Raw genomic sequence first — 21,559 nt, 5'->3', positions numbered from 1 at the left:
CTGCTTCACAGCATACCGCAGGAGTGAAATAATTTCTACTCGATACTTACCTACACACAGTTCATGGCCGCCAAAATTCACAAGTTTGAGATCTTGGTCACGTTTATTTCATTTATTTTTCTTTCCGGAGCACTTGGAGATGTTTCGCGGAGCACCAAGTGCTCCGTGGAGCACAGTTTGGGAACCGCTGCTCTAGTGTGTTTCAGTTTTCAGTATTTCTTGCAAGTGGGTTTGTTCTATAAATAGAGACCGTTTCCTTTTTCTCTCTTATAAACAAACCTGAATAGCTGCAGAAAACAGGCTGTTGACTCGTTAATGCAGCTTGTAGTATCCCAAGATGACTTCCCATCGGTGGATCCAAACTTTGTTTATGTATTTATTAATTAAAATATTTACACCCCTTTCTTTTTGGCTCAGGTTTGAAGCTTTCCTCCAGTTTAAGTGGTTCTCCCTTTGGAGGAGGAGCCACTTAAATGGTTTTATTTGTTTATTTACTTTATTTATATCCCGCCTCTCCCCCCAATGGGGACCCAAAGCGGCTCACATCATTCTCCTGTCCTCTGCTACTTGCCTTGCTACTTAGCAGCAGAGGCTAATCTGGTGAACCAGGTTGGTTTTCCCCATTCCTCCACATGAAGGCAGCTGGGTGACCTTGGGCTAGTCACAGGTCTCTCAGCCCCACCTACCTCAGGGGGTGTCTGTTGTGGGGAGGGGAAGGGAAGGTGGTTGTAAGCCAGTTTGATTCTCCCTTAGGTGGTAGAGAAAGTCGGCATATAAAAACCAACTCTTCTTCTTCTTAAATTAAAAACATTAATACATTTTTTCAGAAATAAATAGCACATGCAGTGGGTAACTGACTTCAGCGGGCTGACTGAGCTCTTGGGTTGAATATTACCTAAAAATTTGTCTTCATAGTAAAAACAAGACCTAAGGACTTGTTTTTTCTTTTTTTCTTTTTTGTTGAATAAAAACTGTAATTTCAATCAATCAATCAAGTTTTATTTCGATATAGTATCAGCTCTGAATAAAATCAAAGTTAGGTTTAAAATAATAAAATAAAATAATAAAAGTTGATGATTCTGGGAGGGATGATTTGAAGAGGAGGAGGAAAGATCTTCTACGGGGAAGGGTTTTCAGTTAGCCGTTTACGAATCCCACTAGACCGGAGGCAGAATTTGGATACTTGAACGGTTATCTCCTGAGAGGAGTCTGCTAAGAGAAGGGAAACTAGCTTCTTCTGATCTTCCAGGAAAGGATGACAATACGGGGAGAATGTACTGCGATCTTATGTTGAGGGAAAGGGCCTGAAACATACCTAAAGGAATGGGTACTGTCTTCCCCCCGCCACCTCCGCTTGGCTTGAAGCAAAGGCTAGCCAAATAGCTCGGAATGTTTGTTCTTTTAAATACAAGGTATAACTAGAATATATTTCAAGCTTTTGGGATAGGAGTCCCATAATGTATTCTCCCTTCTCCCAGGCGCAGTCTTGTGGTTGGTGCCGGATACATAGCTGTGGAGATAGCTGGCATCCTTTCGGCCCTTGGGTCAAAGACGTCCCTACTGATCCGGTACGGCGAGGTAAGGCAGATGGGGTGGTGTTTTCAGTATCCTGACTGCCCTCCAGGGGTGTCTGGTTCCCAGTAATAAGAACCAAAAACCCACTTCCTGCGCTGGGTTGTCACATTGCTAAGGCATGTTTATGAATGTGTGCGCAAGCATGATGCAGAGGATAAGGGTGGAAGAGGGAAAGCTGGGTGCAAATCCCTACTCGGTCACGCATGTCACTGGAAACTCAGGCTGTCAGGTTAGCCCAGGGGTCTGCAAACTGCGGCTCCAGAGCCGCATGCGGCTCTTTGGCCCGTTGAGTGTGGCTCTCCGAACTTGGTTCGGAGCCCCTGCTCTCGCGCCCACTCGCGCTGGCAGCCGGCTGCGGAGCCGGCGCGCCTGAGAGAGAGAGAGAGAGAGAGAGAGCAGGCGAGCGGGCGCGCTGTCTCTCTCCCCCCCCCCCACCGTGGAGAATGGCCGGGTCCCCCTTTCCCTTGCCCTGAATGGTTGGGAGGCTGAAGCCTCCCCTCCCCTCTAGCCATGCGATTGCTGGGCGGGCGGCTCGGCGGTTCCTGCCCCCCCCCACCTATCAGCTGTTGGGCGGGGCGGGCTTCCTTTGGTAGACCTGGCCTCTGGCTGAGTCCCATTGGGAGGCCATGTCTACCCACTGGCTTTCTTGGCGGTAGACCTGGACTCCGAGGAGGGGGAAAAGTCCCCCTTCAGAGGCTAGGTCTACCCATTGGCTTCTATGGGCCTCCGGAGGCCAGGTCTACTGCCAAGAAAGCCAATGGGTAGACCTGGCCTCCCAATGGGACTCAGCCAGAGGCCAGGTCTACCAATAGGCTTTTATGGCAGTAGGCTTTTATGGCGGTAGACCAGGCCTCCAGACGAGGACTCCGGACGGGGAGGGGGAAATGGCAGGGACTTACAATTTAATTTTTATTGATAAATAAGATCACTATTAAGTATGATATCAAGTTTTATTCAGTGTACCTATAGTTTAATTAAGACTTAAAACTTTAATTAAAGTTTATTAAGTTAATAAACAGTGTACCTACCTATATAGTTTAAGTTTAAGAAATTTCGCTCTCAAAAGAAATCTCAGACGTTGTACTGTTGATATTTGGCTCTTTTGACTAATGAGTTTGCAGACTCCTCCTATTGCTCACAGCAGTAGTAAGGATGGAACAAGAATGGTGTATTAGTGACAATGCAGCTTCCCCTAAGAACTGTCAAGAGCACTGAGGGTTTTGGAAGAGGTAATCAAGGACAGAGCCGAGTTGGAAGGGACCACCAGGATCATCTAGTCCAACCCCCCTGTATAATACATGAAATTCATAACTGCCTCCCCTCCACCTCCAGTGACCCCTGATCCATGCCCAGAGGATGGCAGACAAAAACCCTCCAGGATCCCTGGCCAATCTGGCCTGGAGGAAAACTGCTTCCTGACCCTAAAGTGGTGATCGGCATTGCCCTGGGCATGTAAGAAAGGGCCACGAGAGCCAAGCACTGACGCAACCCTTCCTGCCCTCCCTCTTATAATCTGCCTAAGTTCACAGAATCAGCATTGTTGACAGATGGCCATCTAGCCTCTGCTTAAAAACCTCCAATGAAGGAGAGCTCACCACCTCCTCTTACCCTCTAGAGATCCAGGCTTGACTCGTGCATCTCCCATGATGGGCACATGCGCCTAGCAAAGAGAATGGGTGCTAATGACTAGCTAGATTTCAGTGTGTGCTCAGTGATTCGGGCTGCAACCCTTTGGGCAAAATTGTTTCCTCCTTCGTTACAGACTGAGGGAGAGAGGTATCCTCTCCCGAAATGGAGGAGGGGGTGTTACCTAAGCCCTCATAAGTCACCGTCATGTCTAACATAAGACTTGACCTGCAGGCTTTGTGATTTAAGGCAGTGGTTCTCAACCTTTTTCCGACTGTGGCCCCCTTCCGACCTTGTTTCCTTCCTGCGGCCCCCTGGTCCTACCGGTAGAAAAGTAGCTATTTAAATGTTTTGTTTGTAAATAGCCAAGGAACAAAGAAGCATCAACAGCCACACAAAATGCACACATGCAGTTCTTATTGGGAAACGGAAATTTACAAAAAATACCCCACAAAAATGGAATACAACACGCTAATAAACAACAATGTTCACAGTCAAGGGAGAACAAAGCCTCTACCACACCGTTGCACAGGATTACAGCGATATAAAAATCCTCACTTGCAAACGATGCATAGAAGCGCAATGAAGAAAGTCAGGTGTTAGGTTTTCATGTGTTTTTGTTTTCTTCACTTCTCACTTCCCTCTGTGGGCCCCTAGTCTTGTGCCGTGGCCCCCCATTTACTCAATTTTCACCTGTGGCCCCCTTGGAATATCCTGCCCCCCCACCCCCCGGGAGGCCATATGGCCCCCGTTTGAAAACCACTGATTTAAGGTGCAGTCTCGGTAGTTCGGATGGATACAAAACAGAGCGGTTCCTCAGTGGAACAGGCTTCCTCAGAAGGTGGTAAGCTCTCCTTCCCTGGAGGTTTTTAAGAATAGGTTAGATGGCCATTTGTCAGCAATGCTGATTCTGTGACCTTAGACAGATGATGAGAGGGAGGGCATCTTGGCCATCTTCTGGTCACTGGGGGTGTCGGGGGGAGGTAGTTGTGAATGTCCTGCATTGTGCAGGGGGTTGGACTTGATGACCCTGGTGGTCCCTTCCAACTCTGATTCTATGAAAAGGGATAATATTCAAGTGGATGTGAAGCGTGACGGTATGACCTGACTGACTGCTTTTCCATGCAGGTGCTGAGGAATTTTGATTCGATGATCAGTTCAAATTGCACTCAAGAACTGGAACATGGTGGTGTAGAAGTCTGGAAGCATTCAAAGGTATGTACTCTTTTCCACTTTGAATGTCTATAAACTTGTAATGGTTCTGGCGCAAAATGTTTGGAGTTTGCAGTGGGGCCTCATAGCAGGAAGTGGTTATCACCATCTCCCAATAAGCTTGTCTGGCTGTATTGTCTGGCTTACCGTCCTTGTATGATAATGTTCCTTGCTTCTTCAGCCAGTGTGGTGAAGTGGTTAAGAGCAGTGGACTCTAATCTGGAGAAGAACCGGGTTTGAGTCCCCACTCCTCCACAAGAGCGGCAGATGCTAATCTGGTGAACTGGGTTGGTTTCCCCAGTCCTACACATGAAGCCAGCTGGGTGACCTTGGGCTAGTCACAGCTCTCTTAGAGCTCCCTCAGCGCCACCTACCTCACAGGGTGTCTGTTGTGGGGAGGGGAAGGGAAGGTGATTGTAAGCTGGTTTGATTCTTCCTTAAGTGGTAGAGAAAGTTGGTATATAAAAAACAACTTTTCTTCTTAATGAACGAAAAAAACTTCATACGTACAAAAATAAACCATTTTCAAGCATTACTGTCATGCTTTATACTCCTGTTGTATTATTTAAGTAATCCCATTTATTAAAGATGGTATTACTAATGGTGCCCTGACCGGGATGGCCCAGGCTAGCCTAATCTCGTCAGATCTCAGAAGCTAAGCAGGGTCAGCCCTGGTCAGTATTTGGATGGGAGACCACCAAGGAATACCAGGGTTGCTGTGCAGAGGAAGGCATTGGCAAACCACCTCTGTTAGTCTCTTGCCATGAAAACCCCCCAAAAGGGGTTGCCATAAGTTGGTTGCGACTTGACGGCACTTCACACACACACACACACATTACTAAAGGTAGTAGGCAAATCTTGGAGCCACAGTATTTTGATGTGTGTAACTTTCCTTATAATCAAGAGTGTGCATTAATGAAAATGAAAATTCTGTGCCCTAGTAACACAGTGTACCAATAAAAGCTGAATTCCAACTGTGTTGACATGGGGTCCCATCTGCCTGACTGACAGGCGAGTTTATAAATGTTTCACAAGAATGATACTTCTGAAATTCCTATGTGCAATACAAATAAATAAAAACAGACAGGACCTGCCGAAGGAGGAGTTTATGTTCAGATTTAGGCAGAAATAAAACTAAAATTTCGAGACTGGCAAAAACAGTTTGGTGTAGTCTAACAGAAATAATTAAGGCTATTTTAAAGCATTTTTGCTTGTTAATCCAGGGCGGGTACACAGTGTATTAGGCCTGGCATTCAAGCACCATGACCCTTCTGACTTTGGAGATTTCCCCACACACTTTAAAACATATATTCACAATCAGAAGGGCCAGAAAGTTGCTAGGCTTTATTGTGAAAATAAAAAATTATTTCTGCACACAACGCCATGTAAAAATGCGTTTCCTGAGCTAGTGTTGAACTGAAGTAGGCATGAAGCCCTGCCTACAGCAAAAGGTTAGGGTTGCCAGGTCCCTCTTTGCCACCTGCGGGAGGTTTTGGGGGTGGGGGGAGGGGAGGGACTTCAATGCCATGGAGTCCCATTGCCAAAGCGGCCATTTTTCTCCAGATCTGGAGATCAGTTGTAATAGTGGGTGATCTCCAGCTAGTACCTGGAGGTTGGCAATCCTACAAAAGGTTGCTACTGTCAAATTATGTTAACTGTAGCTCCTAGAACTGAAGACACATAAAATGCCTTGCTTGCAGCTGTTCTCGGTGGTTGAAAAGTCATGCAGGATGTCTCATATTGTTCTTCGTTCCTCACCAGGTCAAACAGGTCAAAAAGTTACCTTCTGGATTGTTGGCAGTAACCGTAACGACCTCCCCTCCCAGTCAGAAACCCACCGTTAACACGATTGAGGATGTTGATTGTCTGTTGTGGGCCATCGGGAGACGGCCAAACACGGAGGGGCTGCATCTTGGCAAACTGGTGAGTAGGAATGACTTCCGCTTTGGGGCCCATCTGTCCCACATGGAATACTACAGTCCAGCAAAGTGTAGTGGTTAAGAGCAGTGGTTTGGAGCGGTGGACTCTGATCTAGAGAACCGGGTTTGATTCCCCACTCCTCCACATGAGCGGCGGACACTAATCTGGTGGGTTGGTTTCCCCACTCCTCCACATGAAGGCAGTTGGGTGACCTTGGGCTAGTCACAGGTCTCTCGGCCCCACCTACCTCACAGGATGTTTGTTGTGGGGAGGGGAAAGGAAGGTGATCATAAACCGGTTTGATTCTTCCTTAAGTGGTAGAGAAAGTGGGCGTATAAAAACCAACTCTTCTGCTATTCTCTTCTATGTTGCTTTCTTTTATTGCAATTGCTGAGATGATGTATTGAACACTTAGAAAATGCCAGTTTTTTACTGCAAGGTTCATGTTAAGCATATGGCCTACAGCTTGACCGCTGCTTGAAATGGTTCACCGTCTACCTGTGTGCTTAAACACTTGAGCTATGCAGACAAAAAAAAACCCCACTCACTGTCCACACTGCACACAATTTTCTTGAAGATATTAAATTAATGTAGCCAAAGGTCAGATCTTTCAGGGCTATCTGTTTTAGATGTGCTTTCTTGAGGTGCCAGGTCTTGATGTGAACTTTTGTTTTCTTATATCAGGGTCTTAAGGTAGACCATGCAGGCCACATTGTGGTTGATGAGTTCCAAAACACCAGCCGGCAGGGGGTCTACGCCGTTGGAGATGTATGTGGGAAAGCACTTCTTACCCCAGGTAATATTCATCGACTTTATAAGGGGTTACGTGTGCAAATCCTGTGCGTTCTGCACCAAAAACTGAGGAAGGGCTATGAAAAGAAATGGGTATAGTGCAGCAGCTGTCCAGGATTTCTTTATCTTTTTCACCTTTTCTATATCCTGCATAGAATATTAAGTACCACTTCTTTAACCATAATAAACCTGCTGCATCAGTACTACAAGAGAATTACACAACTTTAAGGTTGACAATAAGGAAATTGAAATTGTTGAAGACTTTCTGTTCCTTAGCTCCACCATCAAGCGAAAAGGATACTGCAGCCAAGAAATCAGAAGGGGATTGAGACTGGGAAGGGCAGCCATGAAGGGGCTAGAAAAGATTCTTAAGTGTAAGGATGTGTCACTGGCAACCAAGATCAGGTTAATTCATGCCATCGTATTCCCTATTACTATGTATGGGTGTGAGAGCTGGACAATTAAGAAAGCTGATAGGAAGAAAGTAGATTCCTTTGAAATGTGGTGTTGGAGGAGTGTGTTACGGATACCCTGGACCGCCAAAAAAACAAATCAGTGGGTTATAGATCAAATCAAGCCTGAACTGACCCTAGAAGCTAAAATGACTAAACTGAGGCTATTGTATTTTGGTCACATTATGAGAAGACCAGAGTGTCACGTCTCACGGGCGTTGCCGTCGCCCTCGGGGTCTCTGCCCTGGGGAAAGGCCTCGGCCTCGGACCAGTCCAAGGGGGAATCTGAGCTGGCCTCCCCCTCGGAAACAGCCAGGATGTTGAGAGTCAGCTCCCTCTCTCTCACCCTCCTGCTGCTATTCCTCTCAGACGAGGCTCCTCTCTGGCCTTATATCTCCTCCAGGCCAGAGAGGTCCCGCCCCTTCCTCCCCCAGGCCCGCCCCCGGAAGTCCCCTATAAGGGCGGCGGTCGGGTCACGTGGCTGCCGGTAAGGCCGCTGATCGGTGCGCTCTCTCCTGCCCCGCCCGCGCTCGTCCAACGCCCAGCTGTTGAGTGGGGCGTGGTGCGGCGGCGCGCGCTTCTCGCGCTGCGTCCGGTGCTGGGGACAGGTGCATGAGGCCGCTGTCTCTTGGGGGTTTCGCTCCCTCGTTGCCTTGCTCGGACTATGGGGAGGAAAAAGGGGGTGAGAAGCCGGCGCCGGGTGCGCCCTCAAAGGGCCCAGCTTTCCCGCAACTCTGCTCCCTTCCCCTCGAGGTGAGTGGCGGCCGCTCCGCAGGGTGGGTTGGGGGCTGGATACGGCCCGGGCAGCTCCGGGAGGGGCTCGTCCCGGGACACAGAGTCACTGGAAAAGACAGTCATGCTAGGAAAAGTTGAGGGCAGCAGGAAAAGAGGAAGACCCAAAAATAGATGGATCGACTTAATAAAGGAAGCCACGGCCCTGTTTGCAAGATCTGAGCAAGGCTGTCAAAGATAGGACATTTTGGAGGACATTGATTCATAGGGTCGCCATGAGTTCCCATCCAAGTGTCCCTTTGAGTGCTTACTCAAGATATAGACAGACATGTCAAAGATCATAGCTGAAGTCTGTAAAAAGTAAATTGTGCAGATAAGGGAGAAATGATTTAACCCTTCAGCGCCCTCTTGCTTTTGCTGTTCCAAACAAGACTTCCTGCAATGTTAGCATTTTAAAGGATGCATTTTCTTTAAAAACATTAATTAATGTACAGAGGTTGGAGGGCTGAATCCCATATTCCCCTTCTCTGTAGCTGTCTGCATAATTTTCATCTTACAGGCTGATAAGATTTTATTTTATTTTCGTCAGGTCTGCTAATGCCCATAGTGGACAATTGTCTTACTTTTGAGTTGCGGGGTTGTTACTGGTGTTCAGTGCTTAAGAATTTTTGTTCTGCTTTTCAGTTGAAATTGATGCTTTTTCAGATATTTTGTTATCACTCGGAGTTGCAAATACAGCTGTCACTTCTTTTGCTTGTTCTGATGTACCCCAGGACTTGTCTTGATCAAATTATACTCTCTTCATTGGAGTGAAGGCAAGCAGCAAATGAAACTTACCCCTAATACATACATACTAAAAATCCACATGGGAGGGGGCCTGTGCACACAGCAAGTGAACTTAAAAAAAAAAAAAGGTAAAGGTCCCCTGTGCAAGCACCAGGTCATTCCTGACTCATGGGGTGACGTCACATCCCAACGTTTACTAGGCAGACTTTGTTTATGGGGTGGTTTGCCAGTGCCTTCCCCAGTCATCTTCCCTTTACCCCCAGCAAGCTGGGTACTCATTTTACCGACCTCGGAAGGATAAAAGGCTGAGTCAACCTTGAGCCGGCTACCTGAAACCAACTTCTGTTGGGATCAAACTCAGGTCGTGAGCAGAGCTTGGACTGCAGTGTTGCAGCTTACCACTCTGCGCCACGGGGCTCCTAGTGAACTTAACCATACTTAAATGATATTGCTTAAACAGCCAAAAGGCCACAAGCAGCATCACACTAATGTAATTCCCAAAATTAACCCTTTTTACATTTAATTACTGCCCGCAAAAATTTAGCCAGTAGTACATGGACTGATACATTTCCCCACGGCAACTGTCAAGGTGGCACGGCATTGTTAGTACAGATTTCATCAATAGGTTGTGTGGATTTGGATTCTGCCAAGCTACATTAATTATACAGCTCAACTTTTGCTCTTACAGTGGCAATAGCGGCTGGCAGGAAATTGGCACACAGACTTTTTGAAGGCAAAGAAGATTCCAAACTTGACTACACCAACATTCCTACTGTGGTCTTCAGCCACCCACCTATCGGAACAGTGGGACTAACAGAAGGTAGGATCCTGGACCTCTTCATCGGTGTTCCAGTACGCAAGGCACTCTTATGACCCAGTCCTTGTGCTTGTGTTTTGCTGTCAAGTCACAGCTGACTTATAGCGGTCCCATAAGGTTTTCAAGGCAAGAGACGTTCAGAAGTGATATTGCCATTGCCTGCCTCCGTGTCGCGCCCCCAGTATTCCTTGAAGGTCTCTCATTCAAATACTTGCCAGAATCGAGGCTGAGAGTGTGTGACTGGCCCAAGGTCACTCAGCAAGTTTCCATGGCGCAAGTGGGGATTTGAACCTGGGTTTCCCAAGTCCTTTTCCAACACCTTAACCACTACACCACACTGGCTGTATTGGCACAATCCTTGGTGACTGTGATGTTAGTAAGGACCCTTTATTCATTCCTTATAGAGCAAAGCTTTGTACCAGAGTAGTTTAAGATATCCCCCCAATCCCCCGCCCCCCAGTTTAGAAAACGTGACAGTTTAATGAAACTATGAACAGTAGGGTGGATCTTGTCGAAGGCTTTCACGGTCAGAGTTCATTGGTTCTTGTAGATTATCCAGGCTATGTAACCATGGTCTTGGTATTTTCTTTCCTGACGTTTCGCTAGCAGCTGTGGCAGGCATCTTCAGAGGAGTAACAGTGTACTCCTCTGAAGATGCCTGCCACAGCTGCTGGCGAAAGAAAGGTACATTGTTTACTCACCGAGAAGGTCCTTTCCGCTCTGAAGTAGAAGGTCATCTTGTAAGCATTGGGTGTTTCTCGTTCCCATTGCTTGGAGAGGCAGGACGAAGTTTAAATTAACTTCCTGTCTCGGGGCGAGGAACGCCCAAGCTCCAGTTTTCTACTAAGAGCTCACGAGAGACAATCAACAGGTAACAGATAAACAAAGAACAGGAAAAAACACAACACTGACTGTATGATGCCTACTGAATGCAATAAACTTCTATAAATTTCTATAAACCCGTAAGTGTGAATGTATACTGATGTGATATAGTTGGCTAACCAGGAGATAGCCACCCGTGGAAGATGAGTTACATCTCCGGGTGGGCAAGATGACCTTCTACTTCAGAGCGGAAAGGACCTTCTCGGTGAGTAAACAATGTACCTTTCCCGCTCTGAAGGAAGGTCATCTTGTAAGCATTGGGATGTCCAAGAGCCCTTATTTTGGGTGGGAACCTGAGTCCTCGTCTTCCACTACGTGTTGTAGAATGCGCCTACCAAATGCCGCCTCTGCTGAAGCTAATGTGTTTATACGGTAGTGTCTAATGAACGTGGAAGGGTTGGACCACGTGGCAGCCCTGCAAATCTCTTCAGTTGATGCCTGTTTGAATAAGGCGGATGAGGTGGCGGTACTGCGTAAGGAATGAGCCGTGATACCATGAGGAACCGGAATGCCACTTGCTAAGTAGGCTTCCTTGATACAGTCTCTGAGGGTTGAACTGATTGATTGGCGAGACATAGGGAGGCCCTTGTTGGGAGCATTGAGGGAGATGAAGAGATATTCGGTTTTTCTAAATGAGGCGGTTCTGGAGATGTATACGTGTAATGCCCGTTGCAGGTCCAGTGTATGCCAGGCTGCTTCTGTGGGATTGGAAGGGTTGGGGCAGAAAGAAGGAAGATTAATGTCCTGTGTTCGATGAAATCTTGATTGAACTTTTGGGGTAAAGGAAGGGTCAGTCCGGAGAACGACTCTGTCTTTGTGGAAAATGCATAAGTCACTGCGAAAGGAGAGGGCTTTCAGCTCCGAGACCCGTCTGGCAGAGGTGATGGCCGTTAAGAATAGGGTCTTCATTCTAAGGAATTTTAGAGGAACTTCTTTCAGTGGTTCAAAGGGTTTGGAAGTCAGAGCCGATAGGACCGTATTGAGTCTCCAGGTGGGAAAGCGATGTGCCACTGGGGGAATAGACTGTTCCACTCCCTTTATGAAGGCCTTGATCTGGGGATGTGATGAAAGAGGAATCCCATCAATAGAGGGACAAACTGATGCGATGGCTGCAATTTGTTTGCGAAGAGTGGCGGCCCTGAGTTTTTGGTGGACACCATCCTGTAGAAATTGGAGAAGCTGCGGTAGGGAGGGGGAGGTAGGGTCAGTGTGTTTGCGAATGCACCATCTAGCAAAGGTTTTCCACGTGTAGTTGTAAATTCTGTTGGTGGAAGGGCGCCTAGCCTGTAGGATGGTAGATATAACTTCTTGAGATAGGCCGAGGGCTAAAAGCCTGTTCCTTTCAATCTCCAAGCGGTTAATTGAAACCAACTTGGATCCGGATGGCAAATGGGACCCTGCCTGAGAAGAGTGTGCGATGTTGGTAGATGCCATGGAGGATGGAGTGACATTTCCATCAGAGCCAGAAACCAAGGGCGGCGTGGCCAGTTGGGAGCTATTAGGATGATCTCCGCCCTCTCTTGTCGAATTTTCCGAATCACTTTTGGGAGGATGGGAAGAGGTGGGAAGCCGTAGAGGAGGCCCTTTGGCCATGGGGACAGCAGGGCATCCACTTGCTCCGCTTCCCTGTGGAAGAATCTGGAGAAAAAGCGAGGGACCTGGCGGTTCTGGGCTGTGGCAAACAGGTCTAGGACTGGGGATCCGAAATGTTCCGTTACTTGCCGGAAGATCTGGGGATCCAAGGACCATTCTCCCTCGATGATCGGTTGACGACTCAGCCAATCTGCCTTGAGGTTGTGTGAACCCTGAATGTGTTCCGCTTTTAATGAAAGAAGATGCTTCTCCGCCCAAGAAAGGATGGCGATGGCTTCCTTGTTCAGTGCCTTGAATCTCGAGCCGCCCTGCCTGTTGATATGGGCCTTGGAGGCCACGTTGTCTGTCCTGATGAGGACATGCTGATGGTGCAGAATGGACTGGAACTTTAGGAGGACCAGGTAGATTGCCCTCAGCTCTAGAAGATTGATGTGCTTTCTGGACTCCGAGGGGGACCAGATGCCCTGGGTGAAGGTGCCCAAGACGGTTGCTCCCCAGCCCACGAGGCTGGCATCTGTGAATACCTGGATTGGTGGTGGATGAAGATACTGTTGTCCGCCTGAGGTTGTTGGTGTTGGACCACCAATTTAGGCTCTTTCTGGCATCTGTGGTGAGGTTTATCTGCTTGTCTATCTTGTGGGCGATAAGGAGCTGGAAGGGCTGAAGAGCGTTCTGCAGGGGTCTGGAATGGAAGCGGATCCATGGTCCCAAGTCGATGCAGGAAATCATCGAACCAAGGAATTTTGCGAGGGTCATGAGACGATGATGCGGGGCTCTGGCCAACGCTCTTGCAGTCAAAGCCAATTTGGTCGCCTTGTCCTGGGGAAGAAATACCTTGTTAAGGCTGGAGTCAATGACAGCTCCTAGGTGTCGGATGCGTTGAGACGGGATGAGAGAGCTTTTGGATTTGTTGATGATGAACCCGTGTAGTTGAAGTGATTGGACTACTCGATTTGTATGGTCTGATGCCAAAGTGGCAGAAGGGGCACAAATTAAGATGTCATCGAGATATAGATGCAATTGAATCCCTTCTCTTCGAAGTGAGGCTATGATGGTGATTAAGATTTTGGGAAAAACACGTGGTGCGGAAGCCAAACCAAAAGGTAAAGCCCTGAACTGAAGGTGTAAGTCCATATAATTGAATCGGAGGAATCTCCTATGAGAAAGGTGAATAGGTATGTGAAGGTATGCTTCGGTTAAATCTATTGAAGACATGTAGGAGCCAGGGCGAAGGGCCTCGAGGATGGACCGGAGGGTTTCCATACGGAATTTTTTCTTTTGGACAAAGCGGTTTAGGTATTTGAGGTCAAGAATCGCCCGCCAGTCACCGTTCTTCTTAGGGACAGTAAAAAATATAGAATATACTCCCGTGGACCTTTCCGGAAGGGGAACCTCTTCAATTGCCCCTATGGATAGGAGGTGTGAGATGGCGCTCAAGGTAATTCTATGTTTGTCTGGTTTTTTGTAAACTGGGGAAGTTTGGAACCTATCTCTGGGTGGAGACCGAAATTCTATAAGATAGCCAGATTGAATGGATTGAAGTACCCAGGCATCAGCCTGAGAGGTGATCCACTGTGGGAGGAAATCCTGAAGCCTGCCTCCCACCACGGAATGTTTACTGTTTGTTGGTCCTGGGGAACTTGTCAAATTTGTCGAATTTGTCCCCTTTGAATGGCTGGGAGGGAGGAGGTCTCCCGAATCGATTGAATCTGCGAAAGGATCCACGCTGGGAGGACCAGGAGGAGCGCCTTTGGTCCTGTCTAAACCTTGAAAGGGTATGGGAGGAACGAAAGGTTTGAGGGTAATGAGTGGGTCTGGAATCCTTTCGCTGGTTCTTTAACATGTACCTATTCTTATCTTTAGTGTCGACTAACATTTTGTCCAGCCTTTCTCCAAAAAGCTTGCCTCCCTTGAAGGGGTGAGCTAAGAGAATGGCTTTGGATCGATAATCAACCTGCCAGGGTCTGAGCCATAGAGCACGACGTATAGCAGTGTTAGAAGCTATTGCTCTGGAGGCAAGGATGAGTGCATCCAGGGATGCATCCGCCATGAAGGCGGAAGCCTGCAAAACTCTAGACAAGCCCTCGGCTACTCTTTTATCTGCAGAAGGAAGAAGTTTAATTAGTTTCTTAGTCCAAGCATTGGTTGCGCGAGCTATCAGGGCGGTGGTGGTGTTGGCCTGTATAGCGAGGGCGGATGCTTCATGGACTCTCCTAGAAAGAGAATCCATCTTTCTGTCTAGCATGTCCTTGATAAACCCGCCCCCATCCTCTTTGAAGAAATCTGAGGTTTGGAGCGCAGTTACTGCAGCGTCCACCACAGGGAGCTCTAACAATTCCATAGCATATGGAGCCAGGTCATACAGTTTCTTAGCAGAGCCTGAAAACTGTTTGTTGTGTAGTAGTTTATCCCATTCTGCTCTTATAAGATTTTTAAACTGTACAGGAAGGGGAACCTTAATTACATGAGAGTCTCCCTGGGGAAAATAGTCCTTGCACCCCCTGCGTTTAACCTTAGATTGAGGTTCTTCTGAGGTTTCAGGCTCGCTCAGGAGGTCTAGGGCAAATAATGCCTTGGCCAGAAGAGACTGATAGTCCTCATGGTGGAAAAGCCTGGGCTGCTGCTCTTGGGTGGAGGGGAGCTCTTCATCTGAAATGAATTCTCCTTCCTCCAAATCCCCAGCTATAATTTCCCGGCTGGTCACAGAATCGTCATCCCTAATGGGCAGTTCAGGCCTCCTGGGATTGGCTTTAAGGGCAGCCTTAGTTAACCACTGAGTGTTGTTTTGGCTGCAGCCTGGTTCCTCTTGTGAGGGGGAGGAGGCTGAAGATGAATGAGAGGATGAATGGGAGGGTGATTCCAAAACATGAGGATCCCCCTGCTGGGTGCCAACCCCTCCCTTCTGGGCCGTCAGGATAAGATTCTGTAGTCTGAGGAAATGGTCCTCAAAGGTATTTTTAATCAGTGTCTGGACCCGATCCTCGGTCAAAGGGACATTAGCAGGGGCCCCACCCTCAGCCGAGGGGGGGGTACTTTACCCTTAGAAGAATCTGCCCGCTTGTTGGAGGAGGAGCCGGCAAGGACCTTAGAGGTTGAGGCGGCGCTCCTCTTAAGATGGCGGCGGCGGGTCGTCTTTTTCCCGCTCTTTTTTTCCTTCTCTTTCCCGGCCGCGCCAGCGGTAGCGCCGCTCTTTTCGGGCTTGGGGGGGGGCCGGAGCGTCTTCTCCTGATTCCCGAGCCGCGAGTCCGCCCGGGCGGCTGGCGGTGGGAATCGTTTTGAGGGCTGCGTCTCGATCGGTGTCGGAAAGAAGCTCGACTTCTTCTGAATGGGCCGCGGAGGCGGCCATCTTGGCTTCTCTCCCCTGCCTGCTCTGCCCTACCACCGGAGCAATGCAGCCGTAGCCGCTAAGGTCCGGGCGGGCACGAAAAAACAGACGGGGTAAACGCGGACAGGGAGACGACAGAGGGAGGAAGGGAAGGGAAAGAACAAAGTTGGAGGAACAAAGGGGTAAGAAAATCTCAAATTCCAGCAATGCTAGTTCCCAGCTAAGGCTGGGATGTCCTCTTTCCGCAAAGGCAGGAGAAAAACTGGAGCTGTGGGCGTTCCTCGCCCCGAGACAGGAAGTTAATTTAAATTTCATCCTGCCTCTCCAAGCAATGGGAACGAGAAACACCCAATGCTTACAAGATGACCTTCCTTCAGAGCGGGAAAATACCAAGGAAAGAAAATACCAAGACCACGGTTACACAGCCCGGATAACCTACAAGAACCAAGGGTGGATCTTACCTGTCCGCTGACTAAAGTCTGAAGCCTTCCTACAACTCAAGAGCTGCTTAAGGTGAAGAAAACTTTTAGTCAAGTGGCCAAATCACCCCATTATGAACTGCAATTACTGAACTGTCCATGTTTTATTCCAAACATTTAATAGTAAAAATAGCAAAGCTTTCTGATCACTAATTTCAGGACTTAATTATTCAGTTGGCGGCAACTCGGCAAGTTTAATTCATGCGCAGGCATGGTTTTCGTACTACTCTAATGTTTAAAATGTGAAGTCCCCAGGGGTTTCTATCAGAGAATCTTTTATAGCCCCTGATGTACCAGAATGACCTCCTGTCACCTGTGATGAGATAAGAGAACATATTATTAGCTTAAAATTGGGCAAAGCCCCAAGACCCGATGGTATTCTTGCAGAGCTCCTAAGGAGTAATTCCGATTGGTGGGCTCCGCCACTCGCACATCTCTTCACGCTGATAGACAAATTTGGTATCCTCCCAGATTCATGGCTGAATTCTATAATAATCCCATTGTTTAAGAAAGGTGATCCTAGTAAACCGGAAAATTATAGACCAATTAGCCTTTTGTCTATTTTAGGAAAGCTCTATGCCAAGCACCTCCTCAAGAAATTATCTGAATGGATGGCCCTTCATAATCTCCCAGGGAAAGAGCAAATTGGATTTTTACCTAACCATTCTACAACTGATCATTGCACAGTTCTTGCATTTTTGGCAGAAAAATATCTTAAGTTCCCTAGAGGAAATTTGTATGTTGCTTTTATCGACCTTCAAGGAGCGTTTGACACAGTCGACAGGCAGATTTTATGGGAGAAACTAGCCATATGGGCCTTGACCCACACCTTTTGTTTTTATTACGTACCTGTCAAGTTAGATTTGATGAGGGGAGCCTTAACCCAAAAAATCCCGGTGACAAAGGGCGTAAAGCAAGGCTGTGTATTGGCACCATCCTTATTAAATTTATTTATTTCAGATCTCCCTGCTTTTTTGGCTAATACTGATGGTTATGCACCTAAGCTAAGCTCTGAGAAAGTCCCTATTCTGTTATATGCAGAATCTGGTGCTTGGATCACTACTATCAAATACTGGTTACGCTCTCATTTTCGATGCCCCCCAAATAGTTTATTGGCAGCTTTACATACTGACTCAACTGCTTCTAGATGGTCTCGGCTTATCTTAAATAGGATCAGATCACTCGGGATTGTTCTTGATTCCTTGTCCAATTCCAGTGAATTATATATTTTTAGGACAATCCAAAAAAGGATATGGGACAGTGATTCCCAAATAATAAAAGCCGGTGCTGAAGGTATTTGCTCCCCCTTTTTTTTAGGCCTTTCTTATCAAATAAACTCTATGGCCCAGTATTTTTCTAACTTAACTATACCCTCTCACCGTAGAGCATTTTTGTTGGCCAGATTTAATATATTCCCTTCAGCTGTTGTTAATGGTAGATACAAGGGAATACCACGCGAAGCAAGATGTTGTAGGTGTCAATGTAAAGAACCTGACACAATACATCATATTCTCTTGTACTGTCCACTTTTCACACAGCTTCGATGCAGCTTGATTAATTCTCTTCCACAATTTACTACTGCAATGACTACTGGAAACATAGCCCATTTATTGGATGACAAAAGCTTCGAAGTTACCACTCAGGTAGCAGAGTTCTGGCCAAGGTCCTAAAGGAGGGAGAAAGAAGGAGGGCAACCCTCATTTAATTGTTTTATTATAAAATTTGCTGATGAGCTGTGTATTCGTTCGTTTTTTGTACCCATGTCTAGCTGCTTTGCCTTGTTTGTTTTGTTTTGTTGCTGTGGATGCCAATAAAGGTTGTTTTCTGTTTTAACTGTCCATGTTTAAGAGCTCAAGGGATGCGAGTTGCAAACTTCAAAATCAGGGCTCTCTAGAACAGCGTAGCACAAGGCCAGGGGTTGAATCCTGTACATCTGCTCTTCTTTCTACCAGCTGCTACCCTGGCAATCCTCCGCTGCAGAGCCAGCGTGGTGTAGTGGTTAAGAGCGGTGGTTTGGAGCGGAGGACTCTGATTTGGAGAACCTGGTTTTTCCCCATTCCTCCACATGAGCGGTGAACACTAATCTGGAGAACCGGGTTTGATTCCCCACTCCTCCCCATGAGCGGCGGATGCTAATCTGGAGAACTGGATTTGTTTCCCCACTCCTCCACATGAAGCCAGATGGGTGACCTTGGGCAAGTTACAGCTCTGTTAGAGCTCTCTCAGCCCCACCTACCTCACAGGGTGTCTGTTGTGGGGAGGGGAAGGGAAGGTGATTGTAAGCCGGATTGATTCTCCCTTAAGTGGTAGAGAAAGTTGGCATATAAAAACCAACCCTCCTTCTTTGCTTTGGGGCTCATTGAAAAACATTGGGATTGCGCGAAAGGAAGCACCTACTGCCAAAGGAAGTGAATTTGACAGCTGAGGACTGTTTCTGCAGAGCCAGGAGGGAGGTACATGTGGGCCATTGGATTCAAGCCCAGGTGAAAGTTTAGAAGGGTTGGACGTTTCAGGATGGTTACTACAAGGAAGCTTTTCAAAGCCTGAGAGGCACACTTAGTATTCAGCCTCATAGGCTGTGCCCATTGCAGCACTGTAGCAGAAAGCTAATCGCACACCCTGTTCCAAATGCTGCCTTCAGAAGGAAATAGAAGAGTTGGTTTTGATATGCCAGCTTTCTCTACCACTTAAGGGAGACTCAATCCAACTTACAATCACCTTCCCCTCCCCACAACAGACACCCTGTGAGGTAGATAGGGCTGAGAAAGCTGTGACTAGCCCAAGGTCACCCAGCTGGCTTCGTGTGTAGGAGTGCAGAAACAAATCCAGTTCACTGGATTAGCCTACGCAGCTCCTGTGGAGGAGCGGGGAATCAAACCTGATTCTCCAGATCAGAGTCCACAGCTCCAAACCACTGCTCTTAACCACTACACCATGCTGGCTCCCCAAGCCTGAACAGTGTGGTTTTTGCCTCAGTCACCTGTAACACCTACATACACTTTTATCTCGATGGGCTCAAGTTTGTGTTCTGTCTTCCAGCGGAAGCCGTAGCCGCCTACGGAAGAGAGAACGTCAAGGTTTATACGACTTCCTTCGTCCCAATGTACCACGCTGTAACGACGAGGAAAACCAAGTGTCTCATGAAACTGGTCTGTGCCACTCCACAGGAAAAGGTAAGCTGAGCAGAAAAAGGTAGAGGCGGTTAGCAGCTCACCCATCCAGCGCATAAAACTGCTCCCCTATATTTAAAATGTTTTGATCCACGTAGGGAAGGAAGATGGGAACCACCTTTAACAGGTATTCTTCTATTACGCACCTGGATCTTGCATGTGGAGGACTCTTCTTTCAACAGCTTTTAAGTCACAAAGCTGTAGCAGAAGTTCATAGAATCAGAGTTGGAAGGGACCACCATCTAGTCCAACCCCTTGCACAATGCAGGAAATTAACAACTACCTCCCCCCCACACTCAGTGACCCCTACTCCATGCCCAGAAGATGGCCAAGATGCCCCCCTCTCAGGATCTGCCTAAGGTCATAGAATCAGCATTGCTGACAGATGGCCTTCTAGCCTCTGCTTAAAATCCTCCAGGGAAGGAGCGCTTACTACCTCCCGAGGAAGACTGTTCCACTGAGGAACCGCTGTTAGAAAATTCTGTAAGAACACTCTTTGTCTTCGCTGTCTAAAAGCAAGGCTATCTAAAGATTCCCTTTTACAAAGACAACAACAGAAGCCCCGTGTTTGACATGCTCGCGTCTCTCTTGTGTTTTAAGGTGGTCGGACTTCACATGCAAGGGTTGGGATGCGACGAAATGCTCCAAGGCTTCGCGGTTGCTGTCAAAATGGGAGCAACCAAGGCCGACTTCGATCAGACCGTAGCCATTCACCCAACTTCAGCAGAAGAGCTGGTTACCCTCCATTAAAAGACCGCCCCTGCCTGACGCTTCACAAAAGCATTTATGAGATGCCAAGGGGCAAGCTTCTCAGAATCATGTTCACCCCAACCTGTGCCTCAAGAGAAGACTTGAACTATATATTATCCTTTCTTACTGAACCTTGCTGCAAATCATTACCCGCAAATGAAAAGTGAGCAAACCCGTGCTGGAACTGAGGGCTGCACGACTTGAGAAGGCTCTCAGAACAATAAATGGTCTTAAAACCGATGGCTGTCAATTGGATGGGGTGGAAGCGGGCACGGCTATCTTCAGACAACCATACATCCTGTACACATCAGATACTTCAACAGGGAAGGGGTGGGGAGTGAAAGCTAATAAGGGCTTAAAGGCCAGCGGAAGCACAACCGAGCACAGAATTCTGACAAAGCATTCTCCCTCAGCAGTACAGCCCTCCTCTGACCCAGCTAAATCTCATGCGACCGTCCTGGCTGTAGGCACTGCCCAATTGTTTTCACACACACTTGAAATATGCTCTGTTTGAAAAAGAATGGCTCATGAGTCTTAAGGGAAAGTTTAGTGGACTAAAAGTGGTGGATTTGGGCCAGATATGGCGTCACACTCAACCCTAAACCTTATTAGTTGACCTTGGGGTGCGATAGAATCATGGAGTTGGAAGGGGGCCCCATACAGGCCATCTAGTCCAACCCCTGCTCAATGCAGGATCAGACTAGACTCTAGAACATCCCTGATAAGTGCTTGTCCAGCCTCTGCTTAAAGTCTGCCAGTGAGGGGGAGCTCACCACCTCCCTAGGTAGCCGATTCCATTGTTCAATTCTTACTGTAAAAAATTTCCCCCCTATTATCTAGCTGGTAACTTTCCGCCCGCAATTTAAACCCATTATTGCAAGTCCTATCCTCTGCTGCCAACAGGAACAGCTCCCTGCCCTCTGAGTGACAGCCCTTCAGATTCTTAAAGAGAGCAATCGTGTCCCCACTCAACCTCCTCCAGACTAAACATTCCTAATTCCCTCAGCCTTTCCTCATAGGGATTGATCTCCATAGGCCCCTGACCATCCTCATCGCTCTCCTCTGCAGCCGCTCGATTCTGTCCACATCCTTTTGGAAGTGAGGCCTCCAGAACTGCAAATACTCCAGGTGCAGCCTGACCAATGCGCTGTGCAGCGGAACTATGACATCTTGCGATTTGGATGTTATGCCTCAATCACTGTAGTTGAGAAACTTGAACATATGCTTAAATATGAACGGCAGCTTTAGCTTCAAGATAAGGTCAGGCTACATTAGCTCATTTCTACGTTTCATTTACATGTACGTTCCCTACTGCGTGATCAAATCCTGATTTCTAGAAAACCTTGAAGGTGTTTGCAAACTTAGCAGAAGACAGTATTAAGAAACTAACTTTCCCTAAGGGGGATACTCTCTTGCTCCATATCTTGTTAAAGGCAGACAGATGGAGG

The 21,559-nt window shown here is 47.5% G+C and overlaps 1 protein-coding gene across 1 annotated transcript in view; it reads left to right on the top strand.

The window, feature by feature from the left end:
- Positions 1-20,115, top strand: part of GSR (glutathione-disulfide reductase) — a 47,582-nt gene extending 27,467 nt beyond the window's left edge. The window contains exons 7-13 of the mRNA XM_056848931.1: positions 1,479-1,578; positions 4,330-4,416; positions 6,175-6,336; positions 7,018-7,129; positions 9,784-9,915; positions 19,231-19,364; positions 19,962-20,115. Coding sequence (XP_056704909.1) covers positions 1,479-1,578; positions 4,330-4,416; positions 6,175-6,336; positions 7,018-7,129; positions 9,784-9,915; positions 19,231-19,364; positions 19,962-20,111 — 877 coding nt within the window. The 3' untranslated portion in view covers positions 20,112-20,115. The remainder of the gene's footprint in view (positions 1-1,478; positions 1,579-4,329; positions 4,417-6,174; positions 6,337-7,017; positions 7,130-9,783; positions 9,916-19,230; positions 19,365-19,961) is intronic.
- The last annotated feature ends 1,444 nt before the right edge of the window (positions 20,116-21,559 follow it).

This window comes from Euleptes europaea, chromosome 4 (genome assembly GCF_029931775.1).
Source record: "Euleptes europaea isolate rEulEur1 chromosome 4, rEulEur1.hap1, whole genome shotgun sequence".
NCBI lineage: Eukaryota > Metazoa > Chordata > Lepidosauria > Squamata > Sphaerodactylidae > Euleptes > Euleptes europaea.
The sequence above is the reverse complement of the archived record's forward strand: the minus strand, read 5'-3'. Positions and strand labels throughout refer to the sequence as shown.